Genomic DNA, 17,415 nt, shown 5'->3' with positions numbered 1-17,415 from the left:
CTGGGTCTCTGATGTAACTCTGCTGCAGGGTTTGATGCTGCGTTGCTGTGTCTGTTCCCTGGGCCTCTACTTTTCATCAGAATTTGTGCAAACCAACCTAGAGATGCCTCCTGAGCCCTGTAGGGCGTAGAGCAGGCTGAAGGTCTTGAACTAGAAGTCGGTTATCCTCTGGATCTTACTCCTTCTCTTATTTTTGCGGGGCAGCTGGTTGTCTTCAGTAGGGAGAAGATGATACTGCAGATCAGGCTGGAAACAGAGAATCACAGAATGGTTTGGGTTGGAAGGGACCTTCAAAGCCCATCCAGTCCAACCCCCCTGCAAGGAGCAGGGACATCTCCAACCAGATCAGGTTGCTCAGAGCCCCGGCCAACCTGGCCTGGAACGTCTCCAGGGATGGGGCATCCACCGCCTCTCTGGGCAACCTGTTCCAGAGAGATGGCAACCTTTTCCAACCCTCATTGTAAAAAATTTTTTCCTAATATCTAATCTGAATCTCCCTCCCTCTGTTTTAAAACCATCACCCCTCATCGTGTCACAACAGGCCCTACTGAAGAGTTTCTCCCTGTCCTTCCTGCAGCCCCCTTTAGGCACTGGAAGGCCACTCTAAGGTCTCCCTGGAGCCTCCTCTTCTCCAGGCTGAACAGCCCCAGCTCTCTCAGCCTGGCCTCACAGCAGAGCTGCTCCAGCCCTCTCATCATCTGCGTGGCCTCCTCTGGACCCTCTCCAACTGGTCCATGTCCTCCTTGTGCTGGGGGCTCCAGAACTGGACACAGTACTCCAGGTGGGGTTTCACCAGGGCAGAGTAGAGGGGGAAAATCCCCTCCCTCGACCTGCTGGCCACGCTCCTCTTGATGCAGCCCAGGATGCGGTTGGCCTTCTGGGCCGCAAGGGCACATTGCCGGCTCATGTTGAGCTTCTCGCCCACCATCACTCCCAAGTCCTTCTCCTCAGGGCTGCTCTCCATCCATTCCCCGCCCAGCCTGTATTTGTGCCTGGGATTGCCATGACCCAGGTGCAGGACCTTGCAGTTGGCCTGGTTGAACTTCATGAGGTTGACACGGGCCCACCTCTCCAGCCTGTCCAGGTCCCTCTGGATGGCATCCCTCCCTTCCAGCGTGTCAATGGCACCACACAACTTGGTGTAATCGGCGAACTTGCTGAGGGTGCACTCTATCCCACTGTCCATGTCGCCGACAAAGATGTTGAACAGGGCCGGGCCCAACACAGACCCCTGAGGGACGCCACTCGTGACCGGTCTCCACTTGGACATCGAGCTGTTCACCACCACTCTCTAAGTGTGGCCATCCAGCCAACTCCTTATCCACCAAATGGTCTGTCCATCAAACCCATGTCTCTCCAGTTTAGAGAGAAGGATATCGTGCGGGACAGTGCCAAAAGCTTTGCACAAGTCCAGGTAGATGATATCCGTTGCTCGTCCCTTGTCCACCGATGCTGTCACCCTGTCATAGAAGGCCACCTTCTCCAACAGAGCTGGAGAAGGGTTTTGTGGAAAGGCAGACCCCAGTCTACTGGGATTGTTGAACAAAAATGTGGGCGAGGCAAGAACAGAGGCTTTTGGGAGGCTTGGAATGACCGCGTGTTCGGATGGGACAGGGCGACTGGGGACAGAGGCTGGTCCGAGCCTGTGGGACAAAGGAGGCGCTGACCTGTGCATGGTGAGGTGCAAGTGGACAGGATCTATCGTGGTTTTGCTGGTTGTGACAGCTGGGAGTCCCAGCTTTGGGGAGCAGAGAGATCGGGAAGGGAAGAGGCAAAGGCTCGGGTAACCACAGGGGATGGCTGGGGTGGGCTCTTGGACTGAGCGCACTCCCTCTTCCAAAAGCAGCCAGACAGAGCAGAAGCTCTGCTTGGCCCGAGGATCACTGGGAGCAATTTGGTCTGCTGAAAGCTATTTCTGATAATAAAGAGTAAGTTTCTACTGCCACATTTACTTCTTGTCTGGAACAGGCTCGAAGGGTTACTGCAGAGAGCAACCGCTGCTGGTTTTCTGTTGAGCCATTGATCTGAGCTTTACCTCATTTGGTTCCTGTGCCCAGAGCGAAATGTTTCCTTCCCTTGAGGCAGTTCGTACTCCATTCCTGATGGATCTTGTCGAATGTGCCGCAGTGTTTTTGGAGGGCAGATCGATACCTCATGTGCTGCATTACCAAAAGCCTTTCTGAAAAACAAATGTAATGGCAGTAAAACACGACGCTGTTGGGGGCTTGCCTTGATTTGTTTAAAAAGTGAAACAAAAAGAATAAAGAGTCGTGGCCTGAGCTTGTTTCTTGTAACAGCTGTACTGCTTAAACCTGCCCAGCGGGGACGAGAGGGTGCAACTTCTGTCGGGGGTGTCAGGATACCGGTGAAGTGCTTATTTCTGAGAAACCTCCCGGGGTAAGACACCTTTGCAAATATAAAACTGGCTTCCAAAGAGGGGAGCGCAGAGGTGGCGCAGGAGGTACGCGCTGCTGGGAACACACTGGTGCCGTGGTGTAACCTTGCTTGTACAAGGTGTTTGCTCTTCTCACCTAGGACGTGTTGGATGTGGGAGGGAAAGCGTTTGAGAGACTCGTAAGAAATCGGTGGTGATCTGTGCTGTGGAGGGCAGACTCCCCTCATCCTCCCAAACCCTTTTCTTCTTCAGCCTGTGGAAAACTCCTGGGTCATGCTACCCCAAACTATACTGGTTAGTCTTGTGTTGCAGGTTGGGTGCAGCAGAAATAACTTGCAAGCGACTGTGAGTGTAGGAGTCACCATACGAGATCAGAGCGTTGGTCCTAAAGGGAGATGGCTGTCCTATTTTTGGCCATAAAGCAGAGCAGCTTTCAGCTTGTTTTAGATGGAATTTGGCAAAACTGGGAGGAAACTGCAAGGTGAGTTGAAGGCAAGGGAGATTTTTCAGTTGCACGTGAGCTGTGGGCTTCTCATTATGCGTATGGAGCAAGTGGCCGGCTATTTTTAAACTGCAAAATACAATATTTTGCTCTGCTCCACGCAGGAAAGCTGCAAGTGAGCCGTGTCTGACCTCTTCATTGAACAAGCTGTAATTTGTAACCACAGGGGAAGGCAAACGGGAAACCGCAGGGTGTTTTCCATCCACGGGGCTGGACCGAGCTGGTTGCAAAACGCAGAGTGGAAACATGCGATTGATTTGAGCCGTAGGATGTGATTGCGCCACGTCCCCTGTTAAATCCAGTGTATGGAAGTGAGGAACAGACTTGTCCAGAGCTGTGTGTGTATCCTGGGTAAGAGAATGAGGAATATTTGCTCTGCTTGACTTCAGATGTCTGACTCCAGCTCCCTGAGCAGTGAAGGAGTGTGAATATCCCTCCTTCCTCCATGCGAAACCCACAACTCCCCCCAGTTCCCATCCTACAGCGCTTGGAAACCTTTCTAATCTGGTTTGGGCTAGAAATTTGCAGCAGGGTTTGTTGGTTTTCTTTTTAAGATGAATTACACAGGGAGGTTTTGAAAAACCCTTCCTTAGTTTGACCAGTTACTGGATCCAGCGCAGGCGTTGCTGCCCTGACCACATGGGAGACCAAAGGTTCCTCATATTCTCCTGGCAGATAAATTTTCAACCCTGCAGATGAGGGGCTCTTTTTAACAACTGTTTCTTGCACAAACACAACAGTGCCTAGCCATAAACCGACTTCTCTTGTAATTGTTGTCATCTCTTTGCCTTGGAGGCCAATACACAGTCTTCCTAGCTATAATTTGGGGATAAACGGTGAAGAATTGCCAGTTTCATTCTAAAAGGATTTCTTTGGTCCTTTAATCCTACCGGAGACCTTGAAACAACAGGTCTGTGTTAGCAGAAGCAGTCTTTAGCCTGGGTTTAAAGCTGGTTTTGGAGGAATGGGTCAGGAACGCTGTTCAGAGAGTGATTTCTAAGATTGTTTTTTAAGAGGTACTCCGAGTCCCTTTGTGCCCACGGGGTGCTGTTTCCCTGACTCCGCTCCCAGCCTTCCGTTCCTCACCGTGCTTTCCTCTGATATCACATGGGATCCAGCACCCCGATCTCCACCGTGGGCTGCGCGCAATGCCCCAGGTGCTGCCGTGCGTGGGGAAAAATAAGATCATAAAATCATAGAATAGTTTGGGTTGGAAGGGATCTTTAAAGGTTGTCTAGTCCAACCCCTGGTACTCAGATCCACCTCCTTCCCAGACGTTCCTTAGGAAAACACTGCCGTTCTGCTTATGCGTGACGGAGTATTTTGTGTCTCTTCTTAGAAAGAAAATGTTTATGCGATCGCCTGTCCATCTGGTTTCTCTCAGTACCTTTTTAATATGTTGTTTAGTTTGCACCAAACTGTGTTAAGGCGCGAAAGGGCTGGGGATAACCAGGTTGGTGAAACTTAGCCGCTGTGTAGAGGAGAACGGTCGTAAGAACTCTCCCACTTAAAGCAAGGCAGGAAAACTCAGTCTAGATGTAGCAGCTCCTATCACTTGCTTGGCAGGCAGGGCAGTGGATGTGAGCAGAAACGTTCGGACAGATCAGAAACATTGGGGTAGTGGGAATAGGGCTGGGATAAGAACAGGGGAGAGGAGGCAGAAAGGGAGGTGAGAAGCAGGAGAGGAGACTAAACATTTTATGGGCTGTTGGTGAGCTCCAGGGCTGGTGTGCTGGGCAGTGTGGAGGGGAACTCGGGCGCAGATCTGGAAGGAATTGGGATTCATTTGTTCCTCTGTTCACAGAAAGCCTTGTCTTGCAGAAGCCCAGCTGAAGGAGGTTGAGGAGATGCTGGAACAGGAAGGCTTGTCCGAAATAGCTCACAGCAATGCCAGCGAACAGATTGCTTATTTACTGGTGGAAAGAACAACGCTGCTGGAGAAACTGGAGCTCGCAGATCAGAAGTTGAATTCACACAGCTGCGTAGATGGGCTGTGTGCGGCACAGCTTCAGGTACCTCCTGCTTTAGCTGCTCAGGCTGACTGAAAGCATGCTGGGGAAAAGGATGCCTTTGAGATATTTTTTAAAGTAAAAGTATTTCTTCTATCTGTGTGAATGCTGTGGATTCTTAATGCTGAAGTTGATTTCTGTATTAGTTTTTACAGTTCTGTATTTACACTTGATTTGCTCCCACATCTTGGATCGTGACAGTGAATAGGATTACTTTTAACAGAGAGAGTGTTGAAGAGTTTGTGATATAGTTGAAGGTCTGAGCATCTTCCCTGGGTAATATTGACTTTCTACTAATCTACATTTCCTGATGATGCTGGTGATCTCATTTCAGAGGACTGAGTTCCCTTGAAAAGCATTAATTTAAGAAAAAACCTTTCCTTATACTTAAGGTGAGCTTAAAACTCTTCTCTTGTCTTCTAGCTGCTGAGCTAGAGGATGGAAGTTAAGCAAACCTCTGTTTACAAACCGAGTTCAGTAGATAAATTTCACAGCATGACTTGATGATTGGCAGGTTAGAGAAGACCATCTGTGTCTTGACTTTTTGCTTTCCAAGGTAGAGATGAGGAACACCAACAAATGGTGGAGGAGCAGCAGCAGCTACTGAGTGTTGGAGAGACAGTTTGTGACCCATCACCTCAGCTAAGGAGATCTCCCTCCCACCAAGGCCACCGATCTCCACCTACTCCTGACCGTTTCATGGATCTGGAGCTCAGGAGCTGCTGGCTCTCGTAGCTGTTTCTCCCACGTTGCTGTGCTTGCTGGCCTCACCTGTAACCGTTGTGACGGCAATGGCTGGCACGTGTACGGGAGCATAGAAAGTGTTGCACTGGGTCAGGTCTAGAGCCCGTTTAACCCTGCGTTGTTTGTGATACAGAGCGTTAAAGTTGTTCTGTTTCCCGGTCTCCCTCTGCCTCTTCGGAAGTGGCCAGGCCAAGCTGCCCCTCTGGAGGGAGAGGGGTTGTCCTGCCTGGGGACCCCGTGGGTGAGCTTAGGCTGCAGGCTGCAAGGGGGACGTGAGAGGGCCAGGAGCTGCGGGCTGTGTGAAGAGCAACCAGCCGGGATTCACAGGAAAGCCCTCCTGCGGGCGGAGGGGACCAGCAGGGTTTGGTGACCTCCAGGTTGGAGGTGGCTGAGGCACAAGTAGGTGCAAGGCTTGCAGACAGACCATTTCGTTGCTCTCCATCTTTCTACAGTTTTAACTTTCTGGTTTTTCATTCTGGTAAAACTGGTTTGGAGTCGAAAAGCTTCTTGGCCTTTTCTTGGACGAGGTTGCTGAAGGAGGGAGTCTCAGCAGACCGGCTGCGAAGCTCAGCTTGGTTTGGGCGGTGTTGCGCCGTCTAACCAGAAGCCAAATGCAAAACCTCAGAAGACAGTGTCAGAGGAGGGCAAATGTGTCATGGCAGTTCATCACAACTGCTCCGCTTGCCTCCAGTGGCGTGCAGTGTCTGAACCAGAGGTGCTATCCTTATGTCGGGTGGTCCTCGGTTAGTTTTGATCTTCCATGAATTTGATTGCTCGTTAAACACGTGCGGTTTTCTTAATATCCTCAACATCTTGTAGCGAGGACTTTCACAGTTCAGTTGCTGTCACGTGAAGTTCCTTTGTTCGACCCTACCATCTCCTGGCTGCGTTTGCTGGTTTCCAGCTCTTATATTAAGAGGCAGAGAACAATTGCCTCTTTATCTGCCTTTTCTGTGCCACTTGGGATCTTACTGACCGTGAGAGTGTCCCTTTCTGGCTGGAGAGCCCTGCTCTGCCTGTTGCAGGGTTGGGTGTCGTTCAGGATTTGTCCGTGGTACGACAGCACCTTCAGGTGTAAATATCCACCTTGGAATCAAAGAATCTGTTTGCAGTGAGGCAGAGGAGCTTCCCTGATGCGCTGCCTCCCGCTCTCATATAGAAAATGCCTCTCTGCAAATCCTGAATAATCTGCCTGCAAACGCCTGTCACTTGATACAAGTGCTTGCCGCAAGCACACCGTTTTTTTCCTATGAAGCATCGTGATAGAAACCCCGCTGCAGTTAAAAAGAGGAAGCAGAGCTGTAACCTTGCGAGGAAATGCCGGTTAGCCATATCTGCTACTGAGCATTTACGAGGTGCGTTTGGCTTTGCTCCTCCTTCAGTTCCCTGAGGAAGGGAAGGGGGGCCAGGGCAAATGAAGGATGCAGATGCCTGCAAGTCTGGTGTTGGATCCAAACCTTCCTGCAGGAAGCTTGTCCTTCTGAGGATGCAGCTGGTGGGAACCTCTGCCTAACAGGCTGTGATTAAAGCACTTGCTCAGGAAGAAGGTGTGGGTTTCTCCTATGGATCACTTCAGATGAATTCAATTTGTATTTTCTCTCTCTTGAGGGAACCACTGCACACCCTGCGTTGGAGAAGAGCTGCCAAGCAGTGGGTAAGGCTGAAGCCAGGAGAGCAAGCAGGCAAGGAGCATGACTGCAAAGAGGAGTTAGGGCTCCTGCCTTCTCCTTCTGCTCTTCTTCCTTTTTATTTCTTCATCCACCCGGTGGCTGAATGCCCTCTCCACCTGGCTGCAGGCTTCATGGAAAAGAACTCCAGTAGTAAGACATTCAGGCTGCCGTTGTGCCGTGCAGCGTTTGCACTGGCAGCTGCTCCAGCAGCCCCCTCTCAGGACCATTCTTTCCAATGATCCTGTAAGAAACGTGTTTCTGTGGCAAGGCTGGTCTTGACTGCTGGGTGAAAGGGAGAGAGTGTTGTTGCAGCTGGGCTGAGCCAAGGCAAAGTCTTGTACAGGGAGATAGGATAGGCTGGCTGTGTGTGAAGAACAATGTGGAATTTACTTGAATCCCTCCTGGTACGTGGTGCCAGAGCCCTCTACTAGGTGGACAGGGCTGTAAATTCCTAATTTTTTCCTACTTTTCCTGCAATTGTTCAGAGGAATGAGACTTATTAAAGGAAAACGTATTCTTGCATGATCGAGACACGTTATAAGCTTAATGCTCCTTGTTGCTAATCAAACTCAACTTCTCTGCAGTTCTTATACTGGGAACTTTTTTTGTGTTTTTAAAACCAGGTGAAATACATTGGAGATCTATTTTCCGGGAAAAGAGTTTCTCTAAAGCAGACTGTTGTTTTTTCTCCCCGGATGATGTCATTGCTTGTCCATGCTTGTGAACTAGAAACTGTTGATTAAGCCCTCCATTGTTTTGGGTAGCATCACACTTGTTTTACAGAACCATTAGAGTCACAGCAGTGTTACAGGTTAATAGGTTAATTGCTCCTGTTACTCTGTTTACTGGAACGTGTAGCCTTTCTTATTCTCAAATGACCTGTTAAGTTCTTGTTTCACTCTTAGACTGAAGGTCCAGATATGTTCCTGTCTGTTACAGAAATGAATGCAGCTTTTAGCTAGACTGCTCAAGCATAAGTGATTTCCTGGATGCGTCCTCACTAATGCGGAAAGCCGGGGTACGAACGTGCGTCTTTGTGCAGTGGTCTCTAACATACGCAAGGGGAAATGCTTTCTGAGCGCTGGTGGAAGGCATAGCGTGTACAAGCACGCTCATCTCTCTAGAGCCAAGGTGCAAAATATTAATGACAACCAGCGTCCTGAGCGTTAGCAAATCCTTGTTGCTGGTTTGTGTGTGCAGGCTGCAGGGGAGCAGGGATCTGTTAACTCCATAAGTGGCTCGAAGGTGGAGGGGTAACCCAGTGTTACTCCGATAAAGTGAGTCAAGCATACTGAGCACCAGTACATTTCTTTGGGCAAAGCTGAGGAAGATGCCAGGGGATCACAGATTTCTAGTGAGCTGGAAGAGCTAGCTGATTTTCACGAGGAAGAGCTAGGGATTTTCACGAGGATTTGGGGTAACTCTGGTTGAAATGTTCTCTTCAAATTTAAGGTATGATTACAAAACCCCTTCTAATCAAGATATGTTGAAACTGAAAATCCCGCACACTGGTGTCCAGGGATACATGGCAGCGTGCGTTCTGGTGGTGTTGATTTATTAAAATCTGTTTCTGTGCAAGGATGAGTTTGATCACGTTCGTCGGCCATTAGAAGATGAACTCCAACAGCAGCATGAATCCACGCGGCTTACTGGAGAGACAATGCAGAAGGTAATACATTTACACATCTTCTTGCTGGTGACACAGCACGTAGTTGAAATTTCAAGCAGTGTCTCAGTTCTTGAGCACGCTGTGAGGTTTTTTATTGTTTTTTAGCTGATGGGATGCGAGTGAGCAACTTCAGGCTGTGCAATTACATCAGCCTGCTGCTACGCATGAGTTAATGGCTTCTGCTGAGAGCCAGGGTTAACATCTCACCAGCTTTGGGTCAGGGCTGGCTTGGAAGCACTTTAATGATATGTCAAAGAAATGCCATTGGAGATGAGCGGACCAAAGTCAAGGGGATGAGATACTCTTCCAGTGTCAGCTGAAATGCCTTCTCTGCAGAATCACAGATCAGTGGGCGCGGTGTCTTTCTCCTGCACTCTAGGACCAAGTGCAGACGGGAAGAGGAGGTTAGCAGTGCCAGGCTCGCTTGGCGCTAGCTCTCACAACAGCCATGGGACCACAAATGTGGAGAATTGACTTATCCGTGGAGCGAGCTCTCACGGGGTTGGAGCCCTCTACTTGAAAAACCTCACGTATATGATGTGTCTGAAAATGCATCATAATTAATGGCCTTGTCTCAGGGAGAGAAAAACAGTGTCTCGTGTAAGGAAACAGCCACAGCATGCTGCTCAGCAGCTTTTTGGCATGTGTCCGTGGTGAAGAGGGGTATCCCGTGTGTGTGTGTCTCCTGCCTCTGCAGTGGCTTCCCTGAGATCACCTGCTTTCTGTTGGTGTTGCCACCCTTGTTCTGGTGGGTCAGGAGTAGCACGGAGTGGGGACCTGCCTTGGTCACATCACCGGGAGGGTTCTCTCTTTCCGTTGGAGCATTAGCCCTTGTGTTTCAGTTCTACAGGGAAGAGCTGGAGAGGGAACAATCATCACGTGCAAGAGTTGAACAAGATCTAGATGAGGCCACACAGAGGCTGCTGATGGCCCAGGAAGAGATCCAGAGGTTGACAGACGAGCTGGATGCACAGAGAAAGGAGCAGAGCAAAATAGGTGAGCGCGTCACTTGTGGCCTCTCCTAATTACTGGCCTGCACTTAGCCCAGCCCTGGTCAGTGTCAGCCTTGGACATCTCACCCAGGGGAGCTGCCAGCAGGCTGCCCCATGTCCTCTCTGCTTGTCGTGTGGAAAAATCAGTGTCAGATGTTAGCCTGGTACCTAGGAGATCGAGAATGCAGTCATTAACAGTCACAAATCAATTAATTCTGAGCGGGGAAAGCTGAGATGTGGCGTGGGGTTATCTGATCCATGATTACAGCAGCAGTGTCTTGACTGACTTCCTCCCCCTGGCTCGTAAACAGGGAGAAATTCATGCCCTAGGAGGCGATGGAGAGGAAATGACAACTTGGGCCAGAAACAGAATAGCTGAAGTAGGGTGTACACGGTGTTGGCACAGCTGGACCGCTCACCTCCTGGTTCTTCAGATGCCTCTTCATTAGGAGTTGTTAGGAATTGCTCGTATCAGCAGTCTAAGTGACTGGTTAGAGTCTTATCACTGCTAATATTTGCTTAACCTCCTTATTGAAATAACTGTTGTTGACCAGCACATAAGTATTACAGTTTAAAAAAAATACCAACTGTAAAAATAAACAGTTTAATGGAGGGAACTCAAACTACTTGATAAAGCTCCTGTTGGAGTGGTCCTTAGAGCCAGGTGCTTCCCCGCTACCTTCTACAGGAGATTTCCTGAGCAAAACACTGTTTTCAGTCCTTTTTCTCTGGGTTACTTACGTTGTCCCAAAATCTGTGATGCACAATTTCAGTGGAAAATGGCAAAATATGATGAGATGACGCGTTCCTGCCTCATGTGCCTTTGCAGAGACTGACTCGCCTGAGACGACTGGTATTGCCTGGGTAGGGTTTGTGTGCGAATCGCAGGTCCTGATGCTGACCTCGCAGCTCACGCACAACACTCAGGCCTAGCTAAACCTCCCAGCCAGCCTCCAAACCCGTCGTTTGTAGCCCTCTAATCAAAGGCAGGAAAACGAGCACTCTGTGGGCTTTGCGTATCGATCGATCCATGTGCGTCCCTGGGGATGGAGCGAGCGTGGTGTTGCAGCCTCCAAACAGTACTGCTTCTCCAGATCGCAGACGGGCTGCAGCGTGCGACTCCTCTCAGTGGATCGTAGCCTGCGTGGGGAAATCTCTGTTTTGTAATCTTCTTAAGTATCAAATGAATATAAGGCTTTCCAAACTGTGAGTAAGGGTTTAGTGCTTGTTACGTCTGTGTCGTTTATTCTGCTGCGAGTATTAGTGTGCAAAATGAGTGTGATGACATCTCAGTGGCTTCCCCAATGATGTGTACCTGCATGCCTTCTCCTCCTGATGAGCTTCAGAGCCAACTGCTCTCTAAATAAATTGATTTTCTAATGCAAACCTAAAATGAAATCTCTGATCTTTAGGAAAACTGCAGTTAAACAGTCTGGTTTGGTTCAGTGGCACCCTGCAGCTGCTTGCTTGCATTGAAGAGAAAATACAAGATTGCTCCTGGCCAGTTTGTAGCCCGGTTCTTGGGTCTTTGGGGATTAGAGATTTTAAATTGTGTGCCTAGCTGTCTGCTGCTTTTTTTTTTCTTCTTTAGTTTTCCTTCAACTTTGTATTTGACAAAGTGCATTGAAAATATTGCAGAGTTTAGTGTTCAGAAACAATGTGAATGGACTGCCACAGCAAAACTGTCCCTTTCTTGTCCTTGTAGAACCAGCCTCACGGTCAGCCCTGCAAGCACCTGAGAGCGGGGAAGAAGGGGTGAACGAATGTGGCGAGAGCAGTAAGTCACAGTATTTACCAGCAGAGGAGATCCAGAATTTTACCAAGACTTTCTGTAGTGGTAGACAGGCTTTTCAGAAAAATGAGCACTTTGGTAGAAGGTGTTTTGTGCCTTTTATTTTAAATTACAGAACTGAAAATGCAATATCAGGATCCTTATTTGAAACAGGGGCTTGGGGTTGTGGTTTGTTGTGGTGGTTTTTGGTTTTGTTTTTTTTTTTTTCCCCATATTGGGACCAAGAGAGAAGGTATGGTTTTATTTTTGCCTGAATAAAAGTCAAATTTAAGGTGAAATTTCCTGTGTCTGGCATTAAGCTGAAAAGGGAAAAATCTTTGCTCACCTTTTCTGTCAGGAAAACTGTCTTCTCACTGGTTCTACTTAGGATTAGTAGACATGTGTGGACACATTTCTGTCGGCGTGCTCCTAATACAATCATCTTTTCCTATTTCTTGCACTTGAAATACTAGATAATCTGTGTTAATTGGTGTGATGGTTGCATATGTTTATTGGTTTAGACTTGAAGGGTTGCTATACAGCCGTAATTTTTACTGTAGTGGCCGTTCCATAAATGTTAATGCCAGCACAACACTGATACATTGACTGTGATTGTGTTTCTGCTTGCAGCGAATTACAAATTTTATGATGAAAATACGAAATATGGCCGTTTAGGTTTTGCAAAACTTACCCAGCTGTTTGCGAAACCTGTACCTAAATATCTGAGGTGAGGCGTTTTCTGTGCTCTAGAGGTAGACCGAGTCCCTGGAATAACTGAGAGACTGCTGTGCTGCTGTAATAAACATAGCGCTGCTGTTGAACCTGGATCTCCAGAAACATACGTTCTCTTACTCCAATAGTAGAGGTTTGTCCCCGTATGGATGGGGAACTCCCTTCTTTGCTGTCCCATGCGCACAGCTGTGCGTAAGGGCAATGCGATTTCAGAAACCTTATTCGTATGAGAGCCCCTCTCTGAGCTTGGTGGAGGTCAAGGTCCCAGCCGCGGTTGGTGACCCATTTTTTCTGTTCTGTGCAGACAGAACTGAGCTACAGAAGGCCATGGAACACAACAGCAAGCTGGACAAGGAAATTCTGGCGCTGCGAGCACGGGTCCAGACGCTGGATTTGGAAAGAAAAGCGTTCCTCGATCTAGTGAGTACCCATCTCCTGTTCTGCCGGAGCACCGACGAGCCTCTGCGTGGCCAGCGCTCCGGGGTTGGCTCCTGATATTCAGCCCTGCTGCTTAACCTGCCCTGCCTCTCCATTTCCCCTCTCTCTTCTATAGTGAGTCTTTCCAGAGCTGCAGTTCTGATGTTTCATGCCTCATGGACTAATAAACTTTGGGAAACGGGTGGAATAAATAACCCAAGAGTGTTTTAAAGTGGCTGCTGTTACTGCAGCCTTGGAGAAATCCAGCTCAGAGCATCCTTCAGTGCAGCAGGAGTTTGATGCTTCGCTGAACGTGGAGGGGGCTGTACATGCTCAGACTGAGTATGTGCTTTAGGGCTTGCAGCATAGGGCCCTGAAATACGTGTTTTCCTGTGCCCAGCGTACAGGATCAGCTTGATGCTTTCTGTCGCCAGCCAATATTTGCACCAAATGAAGGGAGTAAACAGAGTAAACAACATTTCTGGCGACTGTTATTAAAGACAGCAAATAAGTTTAGTCTGAACCCCAATACCTAGCCATTTTATAGCAATTTTTAATTTTTGCTTCTATTTTGATCCCTTTCAGCTTCTTGGCTTTTCAATGTGGCTACATTGATTTGCTCAGCAGAAGATAAACTTACTCCTTTTCATTCTGTGAGGGCTTTCTTAAGTGAATGTCACTTCTATTAGATTAACGTTTGACATAATAAATTTAGGATTCTCTAAATGTAGTAATCTTTATCGACAAGATAGTTCCTTACTGAGATTGCCAATAATGAATTAATATAACAACCTGTTTCCCATTAAAATGTGTCATTTGGCCCAAATTCTGTTTCTCTTCTTAGCTCTCAAACTCTTTATATCACTCCTTCAGCAGGCTACAATTGCTTGCCAGCACTCTGTAGTTACTTATGCCATCCCAGCAGCAGCTGTCTTGCGGGTCTCTTGGGTTAAAATGAGTATTTTAAAATTAATATCAATATCTCTGATGCCCATCTCTTCACAATAATACTGAAGACTTACTTTCTTGAATATCATTTATTCACATTTGAGGATTTTAAAATTTTAGTATGTAGTTCTGTTCCGTGTGTTTAAAAAAGTTGCCGGTTACAATAGCGTCAAAGCATCTCTGTAATCTCAAACCTTATATTTACAGAACAGTCTGTTTCTGGGTGTGTAAAAACATATTATGTAATTTAGTTCACATTCCTCAGTTTACACATTTTTTTTTTCATTCCAAATAACACTTTCTTTGATTTAGGACATTGCTTCTTTCGGTCACTATGTATGCCTACACAAAAAAAAATATTTATAAAAAAAGAAATGTATATACACAAAACATCTACAGATACATGTAAGGTATTGTTTGCTTTTTCCAGAAAAAAAAATGTAGCCAGACTAAAATCACTTCCAGCTAACCACATGGTTAAGCTGAAGGCAAATTACCTTTGTGCCTTAGGAATGAGGTTTAACTGTTGGCATAAAAATTAGAAAACCAAAATTTTTAATTTGTAGAAGCCGAAAGCGTACTTTATTATGAGCCACAAGAGTTCTACGTCCTGAAGGCTTTTTTTTTTTTTTTTTTCCTGCCTGTGAGTTACGGACAGCCGGGTGAGAAGCAGGCTGGCCAGTTGTCTCTGGTTTGGTGGTCTGTGGGAGACCGACCTCGCCCCTGCTTTGCGCTCCACCGGTTGGAGTACGGAGCCTTAACCATGCAGGATCTGGTGTCCGTGTGGTGTGAGCCCGTGACTGCGTGACGTGAACAGTTACCTGCTAATAATAATGTTCTATTGATCCTATCGATAACAGCAAAGACTAAAGGGTGTCCTCAGAAGTAGCGGTTGTAATCTGTCTACGCCTCTGCACTCAGTCCTGTTTGGTAAAAGGACATGTACAACCTGTGCGTGATAGTAATTGAAAGAAGTGAAGAAAGATCGCTTACCCTTTAACGCAGCACCGCACACCCCCTTTTACTGCCCTTTAGTTCTCTCTGTAGTCTGAGGCCACCCAGCTGGGGCAGCCACATCATCTCAACCAATCCCTCAAGCTGAGTGGTTAATATTAATAAATCTGCAGTTTATCTGCCACAAATTTGAGGGGTATCTTAATTCTCTGAGAGACAGCAAGATGAACATTCACCAGAACTAAAAGCAAGTGTTTTCCTTTTGAAGGTTGAACAGCTCAAAGAGGAGATCTGTGAGTATCAGAGGAGCGAGAAGCAAGGACTTTTGTTGCCTGCGCCAACCGAGGCTGAAGAAGTCACAGCGTCCTCGCTGCAGGTATTTTCAAGGGCTTTTTGTTTGCATTCTAGAAAGCAAATTGAGCAAACGGCCACCCCTGCATTTCAGCCCCACGCCATCAGTGAAGATGCAAGGCTTGTGGTGCAGAAAAGCGTGTGTTCTCCTTTCTCCATATGTGTGAGTGCATCCTGTGCGAGTGTGACGTAGGCGTGACGAGTACACGAACGTGCAGAGCACGTCTGTTGGCGTAAGCTAATACCCACCAGTGCCTTTGTGTTATTATGGATCTTGGGGGGGTTTTGCTCCTATGGCTGGTGGATTGTCCAGTGCAGATGGATGTAGATGATGTAGCTCACATTTTCTGGTTCTCTTGTTTATTTATGAGACTCTGGTAGCTCTGGAATCACATTGTGCTAAGATTTCAGTCTTAATTATGTGCTAACTTTGCATTTTCTCTTGAGACACGGGGCACAAAGGATGAAGGGAGGCTTGAAGGAGACTGCGTTTCAGGCAAAGCTGGCTCAGATCAAGAGGACAGATACCAGGGTGGTGAAATATTTCATAAAAGGTGAGCAGTGTAGAAATCCTTCATCTGTTATATTTTCACGGGTGGTTTATCTGGCACACTGGTTGCTGGTGTTCTGTCTTGCAGGGTGGATTTAAGTATTGGATTCTTCAGAATACTCTTTGGTACTAACTTTGTTCCTCTGCTCCCAAATCAGAAAGTTTAGAGGTGATGCAGTCCTGAGTGGGTCCTTGGTATCAAGAGTGCAGGCAGTTTTCTGACACTTTCTCCAGTTTGTTGCTTTCCTAAAAGAACAGGGTTAGGCTTTTGTGGCTCTCTGCAGACAAAAGTGTTGTTTTCAAAACTGTTTTGCTGCTGGAAAGACTCCTCTGGGTTTGGTTGCTATCCACGAGTGTACCAAAACACTTGGCTTTCAAACTTAAGTACGTAAACTGGGATGTTTAAGGGAAGTGAAAGCTTCGTTCTCCTGTGGCTGCTCAGGAAGCTGCTGTGCCTCTTCTGGCAGGTTCAAGGAGGAAAGGGGGTCTGGTTCCGTCCCTCTGTGACTCTTTTTTCCTCCAAATGCCCAAGCCTGTTCCCCCACCTCAAGCAGCTGAATTTGCCATTGTCTCTCTGCTGTTAGCATCCTCCTGCCTGACCAGTTTTCTCCCCAGACTTTCATCGTTATTTGTAGAGCCCATTATCACTAATTCCCTTGCATTGCTACGTAAGTAAGAGCAGGCACAGGTCATGCTGGATGCGAGACTTGAAATTCGCACGACAGAAATACTCCATAGTGAAAAACACATTGGCTTTTCCTCGCTCGTGGTAAGTGGTTTGGCTGCGTGTCGGTGTGTTTCCATAGTACTTCTGGCCTTGGTGACTTCTTGGTCTTTGGTGCGTAGGTGCCGAGAGGTGATTGAAAACATCGAGGGCAGGAATTCAGAGCTCCTTCACAAGCTGCAGAAACTGGAGCAGGAGCACGAGGATTTGGTTGAGCGCAATGAAGAGTTGGAATCGATTCTGGGAGAGACACAGATCCAAACCAGGCAGGAGAAGGAACAGTTTGAGAGTGAGGTAGAGGGACTTCACAGGAAAGTAAGTAAGGAATGGAAGAAATAATGGTTTGGTTTTGTTTAATTCTCGCTCCCTTTCTCTCTGCATACTGATTAGTAAAACAAAATTACATTTGACCTAAACCTGCATGCTGCTTTGTTTAGCTTGACAAGAAATGCAACTAGCAAAATCTGCCAGTTTTAGAAAAGAGAGGAAAAGGAAAAAAATTCCAGCAGAGAGTAAATGACGCTTGCTTGGAGGTGCACATTCCCCCAGGGTCGCAGCAGCATTGTCTTTTTCCAGCTCCTGTCTCCACTCCTTGGTGCTGGGGCCGGCAGAGTTAACCAGCTAACGTAGCTCCTGCATCCACAGGAGTGAGATCAGGCAATGCTCCCTTCTCATACAGCCTTTCTCTACGTGTGGGTTGGCTGAGCTCTGAAGCAAAGCCTTTTTTTGTTTTGAGTTCAAGTTGCATCTTTTTTTCTCTGGAGCTACTTCTTCTGAAGCTTTTGTAGTTTAGCAGCTCTGATCTCCCCTGAGAGGCTGTCCTAGACGGCATCAGTGCTCCTGATGGACTTCAGCATCAGTCTCCTGCACGAGCGGCTTTTCCATGTTGGATAGTTTTCTTCTGTCTGCGGTTTGTGCTGAAGAGCAAGTTCCAGGAAGCCCCAAGTCCTCTTGAGGCTCAGAAGGGAGGCAAGAGGTTTTTCTGAA

At 47.6% G+C, this 17,415-nt stretch overlaps 1 protein-coding gene across 8 annotated transcripts in view; it reads left to right on the top strand.

The window, feature by feature from the left end:
* CCDC30 (coiled-coil domain containing 30) overlaps positions 1-17,415 on the top strand; it is a 39,343-nt gene that overhangs the window by 4,516 nt on the left and 17,412 nt on the right. For 4 of the 8 annotated variants that reach the window (XM_086764308.1, XM_086764312.1, XM_086764307.1 and 1 more), the window contains exons 4-11: positions 4,719-4,909; positions 8,900-8,989; positions 9,832-9,985; positions 11,687-11,758; positions 12,789-12,904; positions 15,072-15,179; positions 15,602-15,708; positions 16,551-16,743. In XM_086764308.1, coding sequence (XP_086620434.1) covers positions 4,719-4,909; positions 8,900-8,989; positions 9,832-9,985; positions 11,687-11,758; positions 12,789-12,904; positions 15,072-15,179; positions 15,602-15,708; positions 16,551-16,743 — 1,031 coding nt within the window. Of the gene's footprint in view, positions 1-2,030; positions 2,193-2,297; positions 2,398-2,535; positions 2,690-3,188; positions 3,249-4,718; positions 4,910-8,899; positions 8,990-9,831; positions 9,986-11,686; positions 11,759-12,788; positions 12,905-15,071; positions 15,181-15,601; positions 15,709-16,550; positions 16,744-17,415 lie in introns of those variants that run through there. The other 4 variants (XM_086764310.1, XM_086764309.1, XM_086764306.1 and 1 more) reach the window with 4 other exon arrangements.

This window comes from Chlamydotis macqueenii, chromosome 21 (assembly GCF_036417535.1).
Source record: "Chlamydotis macqueenii isolate bChlMac1 chromosome 21, bChlMac1.mat, whole genome shotgun sequence".
NCBI lineage: Eukaryota > Metazoa > Chordata > Aves > Otidiformes > Otididae > Chlamydotis > Chlamydotis macqueenii.
Note: the sequence above shows the minus strand (reverse complement) of the source record. Positions and strands in the feature narration are given on the sequence as shown.